The 19,399-nt window shown below is 43.3% G+C and overlaps 1 protein-coding gene across 4 annotated transcripts in view; it reads left to right on the plus strand.

Moving 5' to 3' along the window:
- Baiap2l1 (BAR/IMD domain containing adaptor protein 2 like 1) overlaps positions 1 to 19,399 on the plus strand; it is an 89,513-nt gene that overhangs the window by 20,141 nt on the left and 49,973 nt on the right. For 2 of the 4 annotated variants that reach the window (XM_017598315.3, NM_001034140.1), the window contains exons 2-3: positions 11,813 to 11,888; positions 17,736 to 17,822. The exons of 1 other annotated variant lie outside the window; for it this stretch is intronic. In XM_017598315.3, the coding sequence (XP_017453804.1) occupies positions 11,813 to 11,888; positions 17,736 to 17,822 (163 nt within the window). The remainder of the gene's footprint in view (positions 1 to 11,812; positions 11,889 to 17,735; positions 17,823 to 19,399) is intronic. One more of the 4 variants, XM_063271253.1, reaches the window with a different exon arrangement.

Raw genomic sequence — 19,399 nt, forward strand, 5'->3', positions numbered from 1 at the left:
TGTTTCTCATTTAAGTATTGTTTCAATAAAGCAAAAACATCTCAATCAGGACTAAACATGTGCATATATAAAGATATAAGACATAGATTAGAAAGTCATCGGCCATCTTGATTGCAGATTCTCTGTGGAGTTAATGGGGGTCGTTAGGGCATACAGTGATGTTGTCTGCAGTGGTGTAGAAGCTTTCGGCCAACAGGCCCATGAAGACAGTGCTGGCCTTTAGTTAATAATTCCTGTCAGGATAAGTGACTGAGTTCCTTTTTTTTTTTCTTTTATACTTTTTAAAAACAAAACAAAACAAAACAAAACAAAAAACGTGTAGTTATCTGTAAGTGTGTGAGATTAGAGGACAACTTGTAGGTTTCAGTTCTCTCCTTCTACCCTGTAGGTTCTTTAAATTCTGGTCAGCAGGCTTGACAGCAAGCAACTTTACCTACAAAGCCATCCTGCTGGTTCCAGATTCTTTTTTCTTTCTCCTTGTTTTTTGTTTTTGTTTTTTGTTTTTTTTAAATGAGAAACAAAAATAGAAAGAGATCAGAAATAACTCAGAAGCTATTGGAAGGTTAATTACTGTCACCAAAAAAAAAAATAAATGGGTAGTAAGAATCTAAGAAAATATAAAAACAACAGTAGCTATTTCCTTATTTTCTCATGGCGCAGTGCTCTGACATCATGAGGCATTTTTGTCCCAGTGCGTTTCACAGCACACCTGAAGAAGTAAGTTACTGAGGCACCAGGGCGAGTGCCAAAGTTGGTAGCGAGACCTCTTGCTGCCACTGGATGTTTACTGGTTTAAGACGTATTGCCTCAGAGTTTCTGAATCTCATCTGTAAAATGGGAAACTGATAACCATGAGTGAGGCCCAAACAAGATCCAAGCCAAATGTTGGGTATAGAGCCAGGATTCTAACTCCATGAGTACTAACAGGTATTCCAAATCTATTAATAAACGAATCGAAACCTTCAATTTTCTGTGGTTGGCTTCTTCTCTGGATATTTCGTGGTCATGACCTCTCAATCCTGATAATGAGGTTTTGAGGTGGGAGAGCCGATCTATTTGTTTCCGTGTTACCTAGAGAGTCCCCAGTAGACAGGAATGGCCATCTGTTTGAAGACCGACCAGTTTTAGAGCTCTGCTCTTGCAATATTAATCGCAGTTGATTCAGCGTGTACCAAGCATCAAGTATGGAGAGTGTCTAAGTGCTCCCTAGAGCTGGGGTGGGGCTCAGGGTCAGCGTGTCTGACTAGCATGCTTCAGGCTCTGGGTTTGATCACAGAACTGCAGAAACAATACGTAGTAAAACGAATAGGAGTTCCACAGTGCTAGATTATCACGTTCAGCCTTCATACTTCTTAGAAAATAAAAACTATCACTATCTCACTGTAAAACAGACTAAGGCTCACAGAGGTGATGTTAATCCCTCCTTATTCAAAGTGGATCTATCTTGTCTCCAGCACTTGAAGTTCTGTTGCTTCTAGGATGACATGTTACAGATTACAGACAACACAAAGTACATATAATGCCATTTGATAGATAGTACAATAGACAGTGTAGACTTATGGGAGCCAAAAAAAATTTTTTTTTGTTCATTTTGTTTTGTTTTGAGACAGGGCTTCTCTGCCTTGGCTGTCCTGGAACACTTGTAGACCAGGCTGGCCTGGAATTCACAGAACTCTGCCTGCCCCTGCCTCCCAAATGCTGAGAATAAAGGCGTGCGTCACTAAGCCTAGCAACAGAGAGGATTTTTTGAGTTTACATATTTGAATAAAGTTTTTGTTTTGTTTTGCTTTTTGAGACGGGATCTAGCCTGGCCTCCAGCTCTCAATCTTCCGGCCTCAGCCCCCTAAGTGTTGGAGTTACAGGCACCTATCACCAAAGCTGGCTCAAATAAGTGTTTCTGGTCAAGCTTAATGCTCCAAAGCCCCATCTCAGTTTTCCGAGTTTCCTTAAGCAGGCTTGTGTTCTACATCCATGACAAGCATGAACAACGTGACTCTTCTGGCCACCTGTTGGCCCTCAAGCAGTTGTCTCTTTGCCAAATTTGCTTCTAATACTTTCCCCTAGGCCGAGGAGGTATTCAAATATTGGCAAGGTTAGGACAGAGACAGCAGCTTCCAGTGACACTCAAGGAAGAAGGAAGCCAAGCTTTCTCCAAATGAAGCCTGTCTCAGAGTGCCTCAGTTAACTCTTGTCACAGATGTGCCTGCCATACAACTTTAACTTTTATCTCGATTCATACAAGGGTTTGTATAAAATGACATAAAATTCCAAGCTGTAGAACTTGGCATTTGTTTAGAGACTTGTAAACTATTTAACAATTATCTTCTGTAAATATTACTCGCATTTTTAATTGCAAAAGACAAAGTAATGAAATATCAAACAATTTGCCCTTGGTTATGTAAAGAAACAGCCTTAGAAACTTTTTTCCCCCTGAGACAGTTTCTCTGTGTAGCCCTGGCTATCCTGAAACTCACCAGACCTGGCTGACCTTGAACTCAGAGATCTGCCTGCCTTTCCCTCTTGAATGTTGAGATTTGAGGTGTGTCACTACCACCAGACAATTTTTTTTTTTTAAATTTCAAGGCATAGTTGCTCAGGGTGTCCTTAAACTGCCTGCCTAGCTCAGAATGATCTCCTGAGCCTCCCGCCTGCCTCAGCATCCCGAGTCACTAGGACTGCATATGTGTAACATCACCGCAGTTCATCTCAAACAGACAACCACTCTTCAAAGCTGCTGAGGGCTTTTTGTTTGATTGGTTTGGGTTTTTTGTTTCATTTTGGTTTGGTTTTTGGATAGAACCAAACCTCTTCACATCAGATTTATCACAAGCAGATTAACATTGCCAATACATTAACCCAGACTTTATATTGTAACAGTAGGTAGACACTTACTGAATGGAAAGGAACCATTCTAGTGGAAACTGGTTTGATAGTTTATACGAATTGGCGAGTAGGAACTGGTGGTGGATACATATAAGATTTTTTTTTCTTTCAAACAAAAGTAGTGTTTCTTGACCCATTTGTATCTTTTCCATCCATTTCATTCTTAAGTCTTCTGTTTTTCCCTCCAAACTAGAAATGGAGTTGATCTTTCCTGCTAATAACCTCCAGTTGTAGACAGCGCCATAGCTCAGGTCTTAGCAAGCCTGGCCACAGCCCTGGCCTTTGACCCAGTGACTGCCTTCCTAAAACATAGGGCCCATTCAACCCACAGTGCATGAGCTGCCTGCTGCCGTAACATCTTCCAGACTTCACTGTACAAAGACAGGGTTGCCTTTTTGTTCTTCAGTTTAAAAATAACTTGTACTTCAGCTAAAATAATGCAACTCATGGCCAAGAGCCAATATAGAAATGGATTTTCCATGGTTGGAAGGGGCCAACATTTCTGTACCTAAACCTAAATATTCAAAGAACTAAACAACATGTTGAACTTTTCTCGCTTAAGAACTCTAGTTCTCTTCAAAGCTGGTTGTATAGTCTTAAATCTCAGTTAAAGCCTATGAATTATTTAGAGAGTGATTCTCATTTCTTGGCCTTTTAGCTAAGACTATGTATAAACAGTGATTCGTGTGTGGTGTTCAATGCTCATCATAACATCATAACATCAATGTTAGAGCTATAAAGTATTTCAAGAGTTTTTTTTAAATCAAATTATGAGTCAAATATGGTGATGTACACCTTTAATCCTAGCACTTGAGAGGCAGAGGCAGACAGATCTCTGAGCTCAAGGCTAGCCTGGTTTGCATAGTGAATATCAGGCCAGCCAGGGCTAATTTAAAAGAAAAACAGATTAAGAAGCTCGAGGAGATAGGTCATTTGGAAAGTGCTTGCTCACAAGCATAACAAGCTAAGTTTGGTTCCCAGCACTGACACAAAAGCCTGGGCATGGCGTGTTCGTTTGTAGCATCAGTACTCACCAGTTGTCAGAGACATGTGGATGCTTGGGGCTTGCTGGGCAGCCACCTAGCCTGATAGACAAGCCCTGGGTTCCAGTGAGAGACTCAGCCTCAAGAAACAAGGTGATAGCTCTTGAGGAAAGGTACCTAAGTTTGATCACTGGCCTCCACATGCATGCACACATATATGAACCTGCACATGCACACATATGTTCCCAGGCATACACAACCAAACCATGCTTTTCTCTTATTTTATACAAATAATATACTTAGAACAGATCTAGGTTTTGTTTTGTTTTGTGTTTTTTATATGGCTGCTTGTATGCTATGGGACAGGTTAGCTATGTAATGGACTCCTCTAATTTTTACTGTATACACCTAGCCCCACAAGAATACTACAGGAACTTTAGTCATGCTGCATTCAAAATAGTTTTATTTTTCAATTAGGAAATGACTGTTTTCTAATGAGAGTTTTGCAGTCGTTGTTTTGAAACAGTCACATATGTCAGGCTGGTTTCAAGCTCCTGTGTAATAAGGGACTGCCGTAAACTTGTGACCTTCTGATCTGCTGCCTCCCAAGTGCTGGGATTGCACATTTGCACCGGCATGCTCAGTTTCTGTAGTGCTGAAGATAGAACCCAGGACAAATGCTTACTAGACAAACGCTCTACCAAGTGAGCCACGTCCCCTTGAAATCGTTAGGTTTTAAGAATCATTGTGTTCTCCTTAATTGCTGATGTTGTGGCAGAGTGCCCCGGCTGATTTGCCTGCAGGCCTGGCAGCATTCATAAAGTTAAACATACACCTACCCTGTGACCCAGCAGTGAACTCCTGTGTATTTATCCTGTATACATATAAATGTATGCTCAGACACAGACGTGCACATAATTGTTCAAATCAGCTTTAGCTGGAAGAGCTCTAAACCAGTAACAACCTAAATGCATAAATTGGTAAGCAAAATAGGATACATCCATACCTTGAAACACAGCTAGGACAGACGGAAAAGAGGACTAGCTATTCATACACCTGCCAAGTTGGATAAAGGCACTGTGCTGAGAGACTAGAAAGGGGGACAGAGGGGATCTTTGTGATGATTGGACCATCCTGTGATTGGACAGACCATCCTGTGTAGTGGTTGAGTGATAGCTGTGCAGATCCATGTACAAGATAAAATTGTATGCAGATCGTCCTCTCTCTGACAGCAGTAAGAGATACAAAGACTGGCAGAAATCTGGGGCTGGAGAGACGGCTCCTCAGTTGAAAGCTCTGACAAAGCATCCAAGTTTAGCTCCCAGCACGTGTGTTAAGTGGCCAGTACCTGCTGCCTGTAAGACCAGAGCATAACCCACACAGATGCACAAATACACATAGTTTGCTCTGAGGATTACTACTGTTGTGACAAAGCACCATGACCAAAGCAATTTGGGAAAGAAAAAGTTTATTTGGTTTATACGTCCACATTGCTGTTCATCATGGAAGGAAGTTAGGACAGGAACTCATGCGAGGCAGGAACCTGGAGGCAGGAGCTGACACAGAGGCCATGCAGGACTGCTGCTGACTGACTCACTCCTCATGGCTTGCTCCAACTGCTTTCTTATAGAACCAGGACCACTTTCCCAGGGGTCCTATAATGGGCTTGGCCCTCCTTCAGCCAATCACTAAGAAAATGCCTTAGAGCAGTGTTTCTCAATCTGTCGGTCACGACCCCTTTGGGGGTTGCATGTCAGATATTTATATTACAATTCATAACAATGGTGGCAAAATTACAATTATAAAGTGACTACAAAATAATTTCATGGTTGGAGGTCACCACAACATGAAGAACTGTATTAATGGGTCACAGCATTAGAAAGGTTGCCTTAGGCCTGATCTTGTGGAAGCATTTTCTTAATTGAGGTTCCTTCCTCTCAGGTAATCTTAGCTTGTGTTAAGTTAAAAAAAAAAATCCAACACATGATTAAAAGGTAAAATATTTTTAATTGTCAAAATCCAATTTTTAATTGTCACAATCGAAATCCAAGTAAGGTCATAGCCCATACAAGTAGCGTTTTAATGGATTTGAGAATACACTGTGGAGCTTAGGGAAATGACCAGGTCTAGGACATTGTGTGTGTGTGTGTGTGTGTGTGTGTGTGTGTGTGTGTGTGTGTGGTATGAGTGTGTGTGGCATGTGTGTGTGTGTGTGGTATGAGTGTGTGTGGCATGAGTGTGTGTGTGAGTGGTGTGTGTGTGTATGTATATGTGTGTCATTGTGTATGTGGTATGAGTGAGTGTGAGTGGTGTGTGTGTGTGTATGTATATGTGTGTCAGTGTGTATGTGGTATGAGTGAGTGTGGTGTGAGTGTGTGGCATGAGTGTGTGTGTGAGTGGTGTAAGTGTGTGGTGTATGAGTGTGTGTGGTGTGAATGTAAGCATGTGCATGACATAGAATGTGTGAGGTCAGAGGATAACTTTCAAGAGTTGTTTACCTTCTTCCTAGGTCTCAGAGTCACACGCAGGTTGGCAGCTTGTAGAGCAAATGCCTTTACCTGCTGAGCCCTTTCAGCAGCATCCACATGTATACATTGTTTTAATAGCTCCTTATGAGGCCTAACCTATTTTACAATTAAAAGCTTAAAGGGGTGTAGTGGTAAATATTAAAAAAGAATCTACCATCTCATGCTAGTGCCGGCTCCAGCAGGCCACGGGGCATCTGCGGGCTCTTTTCATCTCAGTCAGCCTGCATCTCAACCAACTCGCTAAGTTTCCAGTTTCCATCCCAAGCTGTCGCTGACTACTCTCTGGGCCCTGCAGCAATCTCACCATCCATCTAGTTCCCAAGGCGGTCTCTCGGCTCTCTTGCTGCAACTCTGCTCACATTCCCAGCATCCCCCTGTGCTTATAGTCACAACTCCCAGTAACCTGTTAAAATCAAAATTCAATAAGCTTGTAATTTATCAATCAGATTTATATCTTAAATTCTCATTCCACAAAACGTCCACACAATAAACTCACAACAAATTGATAATGATATAAACTGCCCACCTAGATAAGATAATTGTCCTGTAAAAGTCCATCCCTCATGAAATATTTATAACTGTCTGTGGCCCTTTAAGACCACACAGATCTCGGTCGTCCTTCTCCTCCATCTTGATTCTACTCTTCCTTTCTCTTCTCTCTCCTTTCTCTAAAACTCTGTGCCTACCTTACTTTTTCACTGTCTAATCACAGGCCTTGTCTTACCTTGTGCCTGCCTTCACCTGCATATAGACAACAATCTACAAAGGGGGAAGAGACTAGAACAATAGCATTGTGTCTACAGATATACGGTACTAGGTACTGAGGGTTCATCAGAAGAATGGGGGCCAGAAGCTTCAGGGGATTCTTGGCCACTTGCAGACCTAGGACAGATGCTTGCTTCAGTGATACAAGATGGATGGACTTCCAAACAGAGTGACCCTTGTGGTTGTCTTTTCCTCCTTTTGAGAATATACTGACACGATGACAATATAGAATAACACACACACACACACACACACACACACACACACACATCTGTATATAGTGCAGAGATCTAAAGGGGAGACATCTATTGACAAAAGTATCCAAAGAAACTCTGGGTAGTGTGGCTGGAGGTGTAGCTCAGTTGGTTGCGTGCTTGCCTAGCATGCATAAAGCCTAGAGCTCTACCCTAGCACTCCATAAACTGGACATTGTGATAACATGCATCTGTAAGCCCAGCACTCGGAAGGCCAAGACAGTGGGATCTGAAGTCCAAGGGTTTCCTTGACTGCATAAGAATCTGAAGCTAGCCTAGGATACGTAAGACATGTAAGGGAGGGAGGGAGGGAGGGAGGGAGGGAGGGAGGGAAGGAAGGAAGGAAGGAAACAAGTAAAGAAACAAACTTTGAGTAATAGAGGAGTGGTGGCTGGCTTACATGTACCCAAAGGATCCGTAGGGAAATATTGGGGATAAGTCATCCATTCACCCTAGGACTTGAGCGGCCAAGGGCTAGAATGGAAGTGTGTATGCATACAAGGTGGTTCAACCACCAGGTTCCCTTCCCTGTCCCAGTTGCCACTGAGAACAGATCTCTTCTGCCTGCAGACTAGAGATAATCTGAAGACATGTTGGAACTTGGGTTTTAAACACCAGAGGTAAAAGTACACAGGAGAATTTAGTGGATACCAGTTCAGTATACTCTGGCTCCCAACCCCCATTCCTGACTGACAGAAAGGCTAACCATCTGTTGGGTTCTTCTCTCCCTTCTACCCACTGATTGGGAATTAGGAATGTCTCTGTAGACAATGCCCCTGAGTGCTACCCATAGTCAGGCTCCCCATGGACTTGCTGTCTAGACAATGTGCTTACAGCCACTAGCAGCAGCCACCGAGCACCACAGCCCTGCAGCAGAAAGAAGGGCTTTACTTGTAAATATGAGCTGACTTATTAAAAAGAGAAAAAGCATGTACATGTGTGTACACCAACAAGGGCACAAGTGCCAACAGAGACCAAGAGAGGGCATCAGATCTCCCAGGGTTGGAGTTACCTGCAGTTGTTACCTGCCTGGCATAGATACTGGAAACTGTTTTGGATACTCTGTAAGAGCAATATGTGTTCTTAACTACTGAGTTACCTCTCCAGCCCCCCAACAATCCCCTTTAAAGATCATCAGAAGCGACTGAGCATGGTGGCATATGCCTTTAATCTCAGCCCAGAGGCCATCTGATGTACATAATGAGTTGTAGGCCATCCAGGATAACATAGTGAGACCCTGTCTTTTAAATAAGTAAATAATCACAAAGGCAGGCATGCTGTTGCATACTTGAAACAGCACTCTTGAAACTGGCACAGGATTGTGAGTTTCAAGTCACCCTGAACTACTTTGAGAGACCTTGTCTCAAACAAACAAATGGTCTGGAGAGATGGCTTAGCAGTTAAGAGCACTGGCTGTTCTTCTAAAGGTCTGGAGTTCTGTTTCCAGAGCCCAAATTGTAACTTATAACCATCTACCTCCAGCTTGTGGGGGGTCCAATACCCTCTTCTAGTCTCTGTGGTTACCAGACACACATGTGGTGCAGAGACATACATGCAGCCAAAATACCCATGCACATAAAACAATAAGATAGGTTTTTAATTGAATAAACAAAACAACACCAGAGGTTGAATAAAAAGCCTTTATCAAAGGGATAGTTTAAAAAATATAAATAACTAGGAGATGATGCCATGGGGAACTGGAATAGAATACTAACATTCTAGAGCCCTCAGAAGAGAGGAAAACCACATTCATAAACAAAGGCCAGCATGGTGATTTTAAAAAGGAAGAGTTAAGATACTAAAGCACTCAGAAAAAATTACACATACATTGTTGTCATTGCTGCTGTTGCTGCTGCTGTTGTTGTTGTTGTTGTTGTTGTTGTTGTGGTGGTGGTGTAATTAAAAACACCAGGTAGGATGACACACACCTACCTATAATCCCAGTGCTCAGAAGGCTGAGGCAGAAGGATCATGAGTTTGAGGTCAGCCAGAGCTACTTAACAAGACCTTTTCTCAAAAGAAAGCAAAAATCAAATGCTTAAAAAAGAAAAAAAGAGGGCTGGAGAGATGGCTCAGTGGTTAAGAGCACTCACTGATTGCTCTTCCAGACGTTCTAAGTTCAAATCCCAGCAACTACATGGTGGCTCACAACCATCTGTAATATACATTAGATAAATAAAAATTTTAAAAAATTAAAAAAAAAAGAAAAAAAGAGTTAGGATATAAAGTTGAGAATATTTTTCAGGTGTAAAAAATAAAGAGTGGGAAAATAGAGAAAAGGTAAAGTTAGATAAATCTAGAAAGCATAAAACCTTCATCTGAGCTCCAAAAGAAATCAGAAACAAAAAAGTAAAGCAAGTGTTTTCCAGAGCTGACAGACTGATTTTCCACTTGGCTAGAAGCTACCAAGGACCTCATAAAATAAATGGAGAAGATACTCACAGCGAGGAGGGCACTGTTGATTTTACAACATAGGGATAGAGACAGCTTCTAAAACTAAGCTTTAAAGAAGGGGAGGGTCTGAAGCCGGGGATATGGCTCAGTCAGTCAAGCGCTTGCTTGCAACCGTGGGTTCCTGAGTTTAGATCTCCAGTAGCCATAAAACCCAAGCACTGCTGCAAACACCTACATCCCAGTGCATCCCCCGGGTCTCGCTGGCCAACTAGTCTAACTGAATTGGCAAACTCCAGATTCAATAAAAGACCATGTCTCAAAACTCAAGGTAAGGAACAACAGAGCAAGACACCTGTTACTGGCCTCTGGCATCCACACAAGCATGCACACAAACATCCCAAAAGGTCAGGGGCGGGGGGGGGGGGGGAGTCCATTGGCTTCAGGGAAAGCGAATGCTAAAGACAATAGAGCAGCATCTTAAACATTCTGAGGAAGACAGATGGGTATATTATATTGCCCAGCAAGACAGCAAACAAATGCCAAGGTAAAAGTAGTTCCAGAGAACAGTGGGAAAGTGCCACCCAGCCTGATGACCGGAGTTCATTCTCCAGAGCCCATATCCTATCAGGGATAACCAACTACCCCAGGTTGCCCTCTGTGTGTTGGTACATTCACATTCCCCCTCTCCCTCCCTCTTGCACACACACAATAATAAAGGACTTAAGGTAGACACGTAGAAGCAAGGGGGAAGACAGGCAAGCCACCTATTAATTCTAGGAGAAACGAAAGGCTTTACTAAGAAGGGAAATGTGACCTTAAGTACATGCTTTGATTGTAGTAACCAGTATTTACAGTCACAGTGAATACTGTTAACTGACCAGAAAGGTGTCAATCACACAGGAAAGATGGGGTATAATAGAGAAGGAAGGAGGTCCTCCTGAATACGAAAGGAAGCCCAAAGTCACTCTCTAAAACTGAAGTGAATAGTCAAAACGGTGGTACTAACAGGGAGAGAACCACGTGATTGGACGTTCTGTGGTTAACTCTATGTTGTCATACATCCTCTATTCCCAGTTACTAATGGAGAGCCTCCTTTTCCTCTGCAGGATGTGTGTAAAGCATCTGATGCATTGAACATTGGCTGGTTTTCCATCCTTTATCATTTGGTCATCTCCAAATACTACATACAAGGGAGAACGGGCAGAAAGGCCTAAGTGATCCATTTAGAATGATGACTGTGAGGCAACTTGTTGGTCCAGCATGGAGCAGGCATCCATACGTTGACGTGTTCTTAGTCATAAAGCCAGCTCCCTGGGAATAATCCTTGTTGTCTGTACTGTACAGGTTCAGGCAAATGAAAGCAAGATTGCCCTAAAGTTTCTAAATACTTGATAGCCAGAGCATTACATTTGATTATAAATAAGTTGAGTTCGCTGCTCTAGCAGAGGTTCCTAATGCTAGAGTGACAGCCATGAACAATCTACATCCGGGCTCACAGTCCCCATGGGGCCCAGGAGGCATATGAATGTCTCCTGCTTGCTCCATTTCTAGCAGATTTTAGGTAGCCCTTAGGGTAACTGAAAATTGCCAGATCATATCCACCTTGCTAGCTGATCCATTCGGTCAGACAATCGAATTCATGGGGATTTTTACATCTGCATTTTCTGTGGGCTGAGGATTGGACTAAGTTAGCATACATGAAGCCCTAGGTTTGATCCCCAAAATTGTGTGAACCACACGTGAATTGTGTGAATACACACCTATTATTCCAGCACTTGGGAAGTGAAAGCAGGAGGGTCAGAAGTTCAAGGCCATCGTCATATATATAGTAGGCTAGTCTGGGCCTGAGACCCTGTCTGAATGAATGAATGAATGAATGAGCATTTGAGACTTTGTTATCTATAAATTCTACTATATAGGAACTCTAGACCTCACACTGACAGAATGTCGATATCCCTCCCTCTTTTGTTTATTAATTTGTTTGTTTTGTATGTTTGTTTGTCAGAATGTTGTGGAACAATTCAATCCTGGACTACGAAACTTAATAAACCTAGGAAAAAATTATGAAAAAGCAGTGAATGGTAAGCCTTGATTTCTCTTAACTGATTAATGTAAAGCATATATGAAATCTTTTAAGTTAATATTTTATTTATCTTTGATACTTAACATTGCATTTTAAAATGTCTGTAAATGGAATTTTTAAATAAGTTATCTATAGGATTTTTATGACAGTGCAGGATAGTACTAGTGTATCTGAAGCGAGTGCTTGCAGTGAGGTACATGTTTTAACTTTCAATTTTGCTTTCTGATACACAAACCTAAAATTTTATATCATTTTCATGAACTTTTTAAATTTTTAAACAAATTTTTGTGAACTAGTAATTTATATGTATACTTACTTAAAACATTTGAATATTACTTGGCGTGATGGAACACGCCTCTAATCCCAGCACTCAGAAGGCAGAGGCAGGTGGATTTCTGTGAGTTCAAGGCCAGCCTGGTCTACATAGTAAGATCCAGATCAGCCAGGGCTACACAGAGAAAGAAAACAAAATTACATGAGAATCATTCAGTTAACTATCTGTAGAAGAATATCTTGCCTTTTAGTTAGATTATCTTTTTGTTTTATTTTGAGACAGAATCTCACTTTGTAACACAGGCTAGCCAGCTTTGAACTCAGGCAGTCCCTCTTCCCACCCTCCAAGGGCCAGGATTACAACCGTGAACCGCAGTAACACCCTGCTGATGTATCGTTTTCATAGTAACATGGAAAATACTATTTTAACCTCAGCGGAAGAGCGTCTGTGTTAGAGGTTGGATTTAGACAGTCATTTCAAAGTGAGTGCTTCATTGAAACTAAATTTGAAGCCAGGCCTGATGGCATAAATCTATAATCCCTGCTACTTGGGAGTCTGAGGTAGAAGGATTACAAGTTCTGTGCTAGCTTGTGCAACTTAGCAAGAACTTGTCTCTGAGACAGTGAGAGCAAGGGGAAGGGATGGTAAGAATAGAGAGATGGGGAAAAAGAGGGAGAGGGGGAGATTTCAAGCAAGCATCCAGTTACTTAGGGTGTGCCTGCAGGATTGTGCACAGGCTGGAGAAGTACTTGTCTAATATTAATGAGGCCCTAATTTCAATCCCCAACAAGAATAAATAAATAAATTCAACCATCGATATTTGCCTGTCTTTTGGGACCCAGCTTGCTAGCTATCTTGAAAAGGGTTTCACTGAGAAGGTTGATAAGCAGCTACTCCTGCACTCCTACTAAAACCGAATGCATTAGAATACATTGATAGCCACCCAAAAACATGGCCTAGGCAAGACAGCGCACTGTTTGGCCCTAAGCTATGGATGACAATCAGCGTGGTACTTGCAGTCACTGGAAACGTAGATTGCATGGCTGTGCATTTTTACCTGCAGCTTTCAGGACCAGGAAACATAACAGGTCTGGGATCTTGCTTCTCTGCCCAGCAGTGCCCTTGCCATTCACAGGCACCTTCCCTTCTTGAGAGCAAGAGGCCAGCCTTGCAGCTGTCCCTCCGTGACTGCTTATTCACTGGGCCACAAAGTCATGGCTGTTTCCAGCCCTCGTGGGGAAGTATCACTGTAACTGGAGAACTTTCCCACTGTGTAGCCTAAACTACTTTGTGAAGCACGTACAGACTAAGACAGCTGCCTGCTGCTTAGCCTCCTGTCAACACAACTTCTCCCCAAGGACTCTTACCTCTCCACCACCTCCTAGAGATGACTCTGTACTTGATAAATATTCCCAGAACTTCTGCAGGTCATCTGGATATAGTTTTGGCAAAGCTACTGATAATTTTAGATACATTTATGAAGGTTTTGGTAAGAATTTGGGAGTAGAAATGAGGCAGTCAACCAGAAGTGCAGTGAACAGATTACGAAGGTGGGGGTAACATGGGCATGGCCGGCAAAGAAATGTAGATCACTGTCACCCGGCTCTGAGCAATAGTGACTGGTATGGACTGGAGCAGGCAAGAGACCTTGCAAGAGCTCAAGCTCACAAATTAGGGATATTAGCAGACAGACAGTACTTCAAGCAGAAAAGATGAGCCCTGGGCCCCACACTAGCCTGGGGAGAAGCTCTGAACAAGTGGGACTGGACAATGCCAGCTTAGCTATGTGTTGCAGTGTGGACCAGGCACCTGCTACACCTGCTACTGCACAAAATGCCTCAGCTTCCCACAGGCTTGATGGCTTAAGACGCCACCTTCTAGTTCCCGGGTAAGCATGATAGCTCTCTGCAGTCTCAGGGCTCACTCTGCTTAACACTCTTGTCCTCAGGTGAATTTTCTCCATCAAGACCACACTGGGCCCTTACTATAGCAGCACTTAATGGCCTAGCATTTATAGGTTCCAAAGCAAGCCATGCTTGTTGGTACTGCACTGGCCAAAGCAAGTTCTATGACTGGTGTCCCAGGGAACCACAAAATCTGAAGGGGTGCAGTTCACTCACTGAAACTATTACAAAAGTTGTTCATGAGCAGGTAGAATATGGACTTGTGGGAGAACCATACAGGCTTTAGCAGAATAGGAATCCAGTGAAACTATTTCAAGAAAAACATCATCAGTGGGGCATAATACATGCCTTTAATCCAACCACGTGAGTGCCTGAGGCAGGTGGAGCTCTGTGAGTTCCAGGACAGCCTGAGCTTCATGAGACCCTGTCTCAAAAACAAGCAAAGATTATCCAGTAGAGTATGTATGGAGCCAACTCTAGATTGAGGGGATGATTAAATAGTCACTAAGATAGAACTTAATAGGTTCCCTTAAACAATAACAAACAGAAACTTTCACAAAGCGGGGCAGAGTTATCAAAATACTATTTTTTTTATTAGCCCTGGATCCCTTATATAGTTGTAAAGTTAGTTTAGCTTTATTATAAAAGCAAAGCTATTTCGAAAGACTGAGGTTACATGGTTTTAAGTATAAGTCAACAGTTACTTTTCAAAAATCTCAATTTAATGTGGGTGTAAACCAGAAATTTTAGCTGTTGTGTAATCCTAAAGACAACTCTCCCACTAATGCGCTCTTCAGTTTATCAGTGCTTTACAGTTTAAACCTTTCCTCCGAATGCGTGCCATCTATGGAGTTGACAGATTGCTGGCCGCACACTTGTTTTTAGGTGGAGTTGATTTTTCCTCGGTTCCAGCTAAAACACTGTGATTTAGAGCTGAGGAAGTCAAGTACCTCAGCAGGGGATGTGTGCCCTGTGGCTGACTCACACTGACCTTGGGGACAGTCTGAAATGTCTCCACTCCCTATAGCCAAAGGAGCTGATAACATTACCTTCCCTTGTCTCAACAATGCTGGGCAGATCAGTTAAGTATAGACCAAACAGCCTATATAAATGCTGTCTGCCATTGCTGAGTTCTCAATCCTATAAAGGACTAGGATAGCAGAACAGTGCACTTCTTCAACTTGCATGCCGACACAGTAAAAGCCTTAATTTACAGTTTACAAAACTCAATAGTAAATGCTGAAATCAATAAAGTTACAGGGGCAGGAGTTTGGCCTGTAGTACCTTTCAGCTACACGTATACATGATGAATCCTCTGATTGTTTTCTATACTTCCCCTTAAAGGTCCACCTCTGAGGCATGAACTGTAGCACAGTGGTGGAGCGCCTCCTGAGCGTGGGGACAAACACAGAGAGGGCTGGAGGCTCAGCAGTCAGGATCACTGCTGGGCATGCAGAGGACCAACCTGAGTTCCATTCCCAGCACCACCAGACAGCTCACAACTGTTCATAGCTCCAGGTCCAGGGCATCCAATGGCCTCTTCCGCCTCAGAGGGCCCCTGTGTATACATGATATGTTCACACACAGACCTTCACATACATATAATTTTTTATCTTAATTAAGAAAACCAGGGCCTGAGAAGATGGCTTAGTGAGAAGTGCTTATCTCAACTGTGAGAACCCGAATACCCACGTAAAAATGTCAGGGGGGTGACACAAGCCTGTGATTCCAACACTGAGGAGCCAGAGACAGGCAGATCACTGGGACTCATGGCTCAGCCGGTCTAGCCTAACAGCGGGAGACCCTGTCTCAGGAGGTGATGGTGGACCAGGTCACCGAGGATGGCAGCCAAGGTTGTCTTCCCTCTTTCACACATGCATTCTTGACACACATATGTAGACACATACATGCACTAAGTAAATAGCCTACGTTTTAGCCTGGCCTAATGGCATAGGTTTGTAATTCCAGCTCCTTGGGAGGCCAAAGCCAGAAAAGATTACAGAGTCGAGGCTAGCCCAGAAAACCTTAGTTGAGACTCTGTCTCAAAACGAAAAATTAAAAGATGGAGGATGGAATTCATTGGTAAAGCACTTACCTAGGCTTGGGTTCCACGTCCAGGACAGGGAGACACTTAAAAACAAACTGGGACAAAACAGCCCGTGCAGCTTCTGACTGTTCTGTGGGCAAAGAGAAGGGGCCAGAAGCCCCTTGACTTCCAAGCTCCTGTGCTCTCCAGAGCTCCAGGAAAACTGATTTCTGCGTCTGAGTTTAGAGAAGGGTAGAGATTTTTCCTCCAAAATCACACTGGCTTCGGCTGGGTCTTGTTGAAATGCTTGTTTCTTGTACACCATTCTCAAGCTTAATCCTGTAAAGCAGAAGCCAGGCCAGTGTTTGTCCATCCCACGCTGACTGTTGGAGAACTCTCCAGAGAGGGCAGCCTTCGTTTCCACAGGGGCGCAGACATTGTCCAAGTACCTTCAGGGTCAGTTTGAAGGAGAAATGGTTTTTAAATTTGTATTTTAGTTATTTTAAGCTGTGCATGTGTATATATGCATGTGAGTGAGGGTATGCCCACAGAGGCTGGGGAAACTGGATGCCCTGGAGTTTAAGTTACAGACATTGTGAGCCTCTCAACACGGTGCTGGGCACCAACCTGGGTCCTCTGCCAGAGTAAGATGCACTATTTAACTGCTGAGCCATCTCACCACTGGAAAACATTTTTTAATTACAGAGATATATTTTAGGATGATGAGAACGTAGCTTTTTTTTTTTCTTTTTTTCCAATAAAACCTTTGCTTGTCTCTGCTGTAAGGAAAAGAAAGGAGAAAATTCGGGTTGTGTTTTTTTTTTTTTTAAGTAAGTTTGTAACTTTCAGAATGCTAATGTGTTTCAAACTTTTTTTTTTTTTTACCTCAGATATATTGGTCTTTTTAGTATTAGGGATAGAGTGCATGCTAGGCAAGCAGCCTGCACTGAGCCATGCCCTCAGCCTCTCACCAGGGGATTCTAAGCAAGCATTCTTCATATCCTCAGCCTGTTTATTTTTATTTTGAGATAAGAGTCCCACCAAGCTCCCCCAGCTGGCCTCAAACTCACTCTGTAGCCCTAGCCAGCTTCAAATTCCTCCTGTCTCAGCCCCTTGAGTAGCTAAGATTATAAGCCTACACCACCAGATCTGACTTTTTTTTTTCTTTTTCTTTTTCTTTTTCTCTTTTTTTTTTTTTTTTTTTTTTTTTGGTTGTTTGGTTGTTGTTTTTTGAAACGGGGCTTCTCTCTGTAGCCCTTGCTGTCCTAGAGTTTGCTTTATAGACCAGGCTTGCCTTGAACTCAGAAATCTGCCTGCTTTTACCTCTGCTTCTGGAGTGCTGGCAATAAAGGCATGTGCTAGTCATCACCACCCAATACAAGAATTAAATGTGCTTTCATGACACAGGTTCCTAGGCCACAGCATCCAATATACCCTGAGTAATGACATGGCCAGTCTTCTCCCAGTGCCCGTTTGCTGTCAGGAGCAGGAGGGCCTGGTGAATGTCACTGAAACAGACTGAAACATGTCACTGCTCTAGGACTTCCTGTAGCCAGGGAGGGCACACTGGGATGTTGAGCCTGTCTCACTCGCCCCTTTCCTTGTCTGAGTACTGACTTTATGTACCACATTCCTGTCTAGCTATGATCCTGGCAGGAAAAGCCTACTACGACGGAGTGGCCAAGATTGGGGAAATCGCCACTGGGTCTCCTGTGTCAACAGAACTAGGTGAGCTGACCATCCACTTCTACACACACCTAGCTTGCTGTCCTGGGAGGTGAATAAGTGTGTCAGGTGGCTCAATCAAGGACACAAAAGGGAACTAGTTGGATACTATAGTCTGAGTTCACCTTGGCACATGAAAATAGAGGGATTTTTGGAAGGCAGACTGGGGCTCAGGAGCAAGGTGGAGGCCCCTTTCCAGGCCTCTTGGGAGCTCTGCTCCTGCCTCTGCTGCTTTGGGTTCTGGCCTGTCACCTCGGACCCCTGAAGTTCCAGCTTGGAGAACTGTGACCTACATTTTGAACCAAGGTGGGTGAGACAGGCCAAGTTCTTGTGGTGACTCACCTTGTGGAAAATGACTCCTTGACTCCCGCTGCTATACCCTTGGCTCCCGCTGCTCCCACAGTTGCCTTTGGTTGTGATTTTTCCGGTTTTGCTGGTATGAATGGATCCCCTGTGCAGGCAAGGAGGATAGCCACACCCTGGGCAGCCCCCGGCACAGCCAAGGGAAGCTGGGCTTCTATTTACAGAGCTATGCCACTGCACTGCGGTCATCTCCTGCAGGGCAGGGCCACTTTGCTAATAGACCCACATGCTACTCTCGTCTTTAAAGTTTGTGGACTATGTTTTATTGTGTGGACACTAAGAATTCTGCTTTAAGGATTCTGAAAACACAGTGAAGAGTGAGTGTGTGTTTAAAGATTGACCTGTCTGTCTCTACTCGGTGTCCAGTAGACTGAGTGAGAAGCTCACTGACCACGTTCAAAGGCTGGAACAAGCTAGAGGCTCGATGCTGGTGGCAGGATATGGGGCGGGCTCAGTTCATGCTCCCTGGCTGCTTTATGCCTAAATTGGTGGAGCAACAGAAAAAGACACAGAGTACATCTGCAGTGATGTTAATGAGGACCTGCAACACTGCTGTGTTTAATGGAATCGATCCCGTATGGTTTTTGAAACCCCAGCTCATGCTCTGTGGGGTCTGTGACTTCCCAGGGTCATGACAACCACTTGCAGCTCAGAAGCACCATCCATTTAATGACACGCAGCCAGCCGTATACAGCAGATAGTAATATTTTAGACATTTGGGATTCTGGAAGCAGCTAAGCTGATAACAGGGTCCCAGAAGTAAGATTTAATTAAGAAGAAACATCCCATTGTCCCGGGCACCAGGGGGAAGGTCTGACCCTCTCCGTAATGCACATGGTGCTCTGACTCATGGCCGTTCAGCTCTCCTTTTAATGTTCTATGGGTCTTGCCACTGTTTAAATAAGACTTCTGTTCCACACCTTACTTTATTCAGCTGCAAGCTGGTAACATTGAATCAACTGTTTCCACAGCAACAGTGTTGTTATAAACACCGCCCTGACACTCCGGTTTCAGTGGAGAAAGTATATTGTGAAGGTTCCTTCTGTGCAGGGGGAATGAAGTGAAGCTCCTCGCAAGTTTCACTTTGTTTCCAGTTGTCCATTTGCTTTTGTCTACTGTCTCAGAGGTTCTTACACATTTACTTAGTAGTTTATTTACCCATTTACAGAGTTTTCTCTAGGTTAAAAAGTTCACCTCAATAAGCCTTGCTTTGGGGG

This window comes from Rattus norvegicus, chromosome 12 (assembly GCF_036323735.1).
Source record: "Rattus norvegicus strain BN/NHsdMcwi chromosome 12, GRCr8, whole genome shotgun sequence".
NCBI classification, from domain to species: Eukaryota; Metazoa; Chordata; class Mammalia; order Rodentia; family Muridae; genus Rattus; species Rattus norvegicus.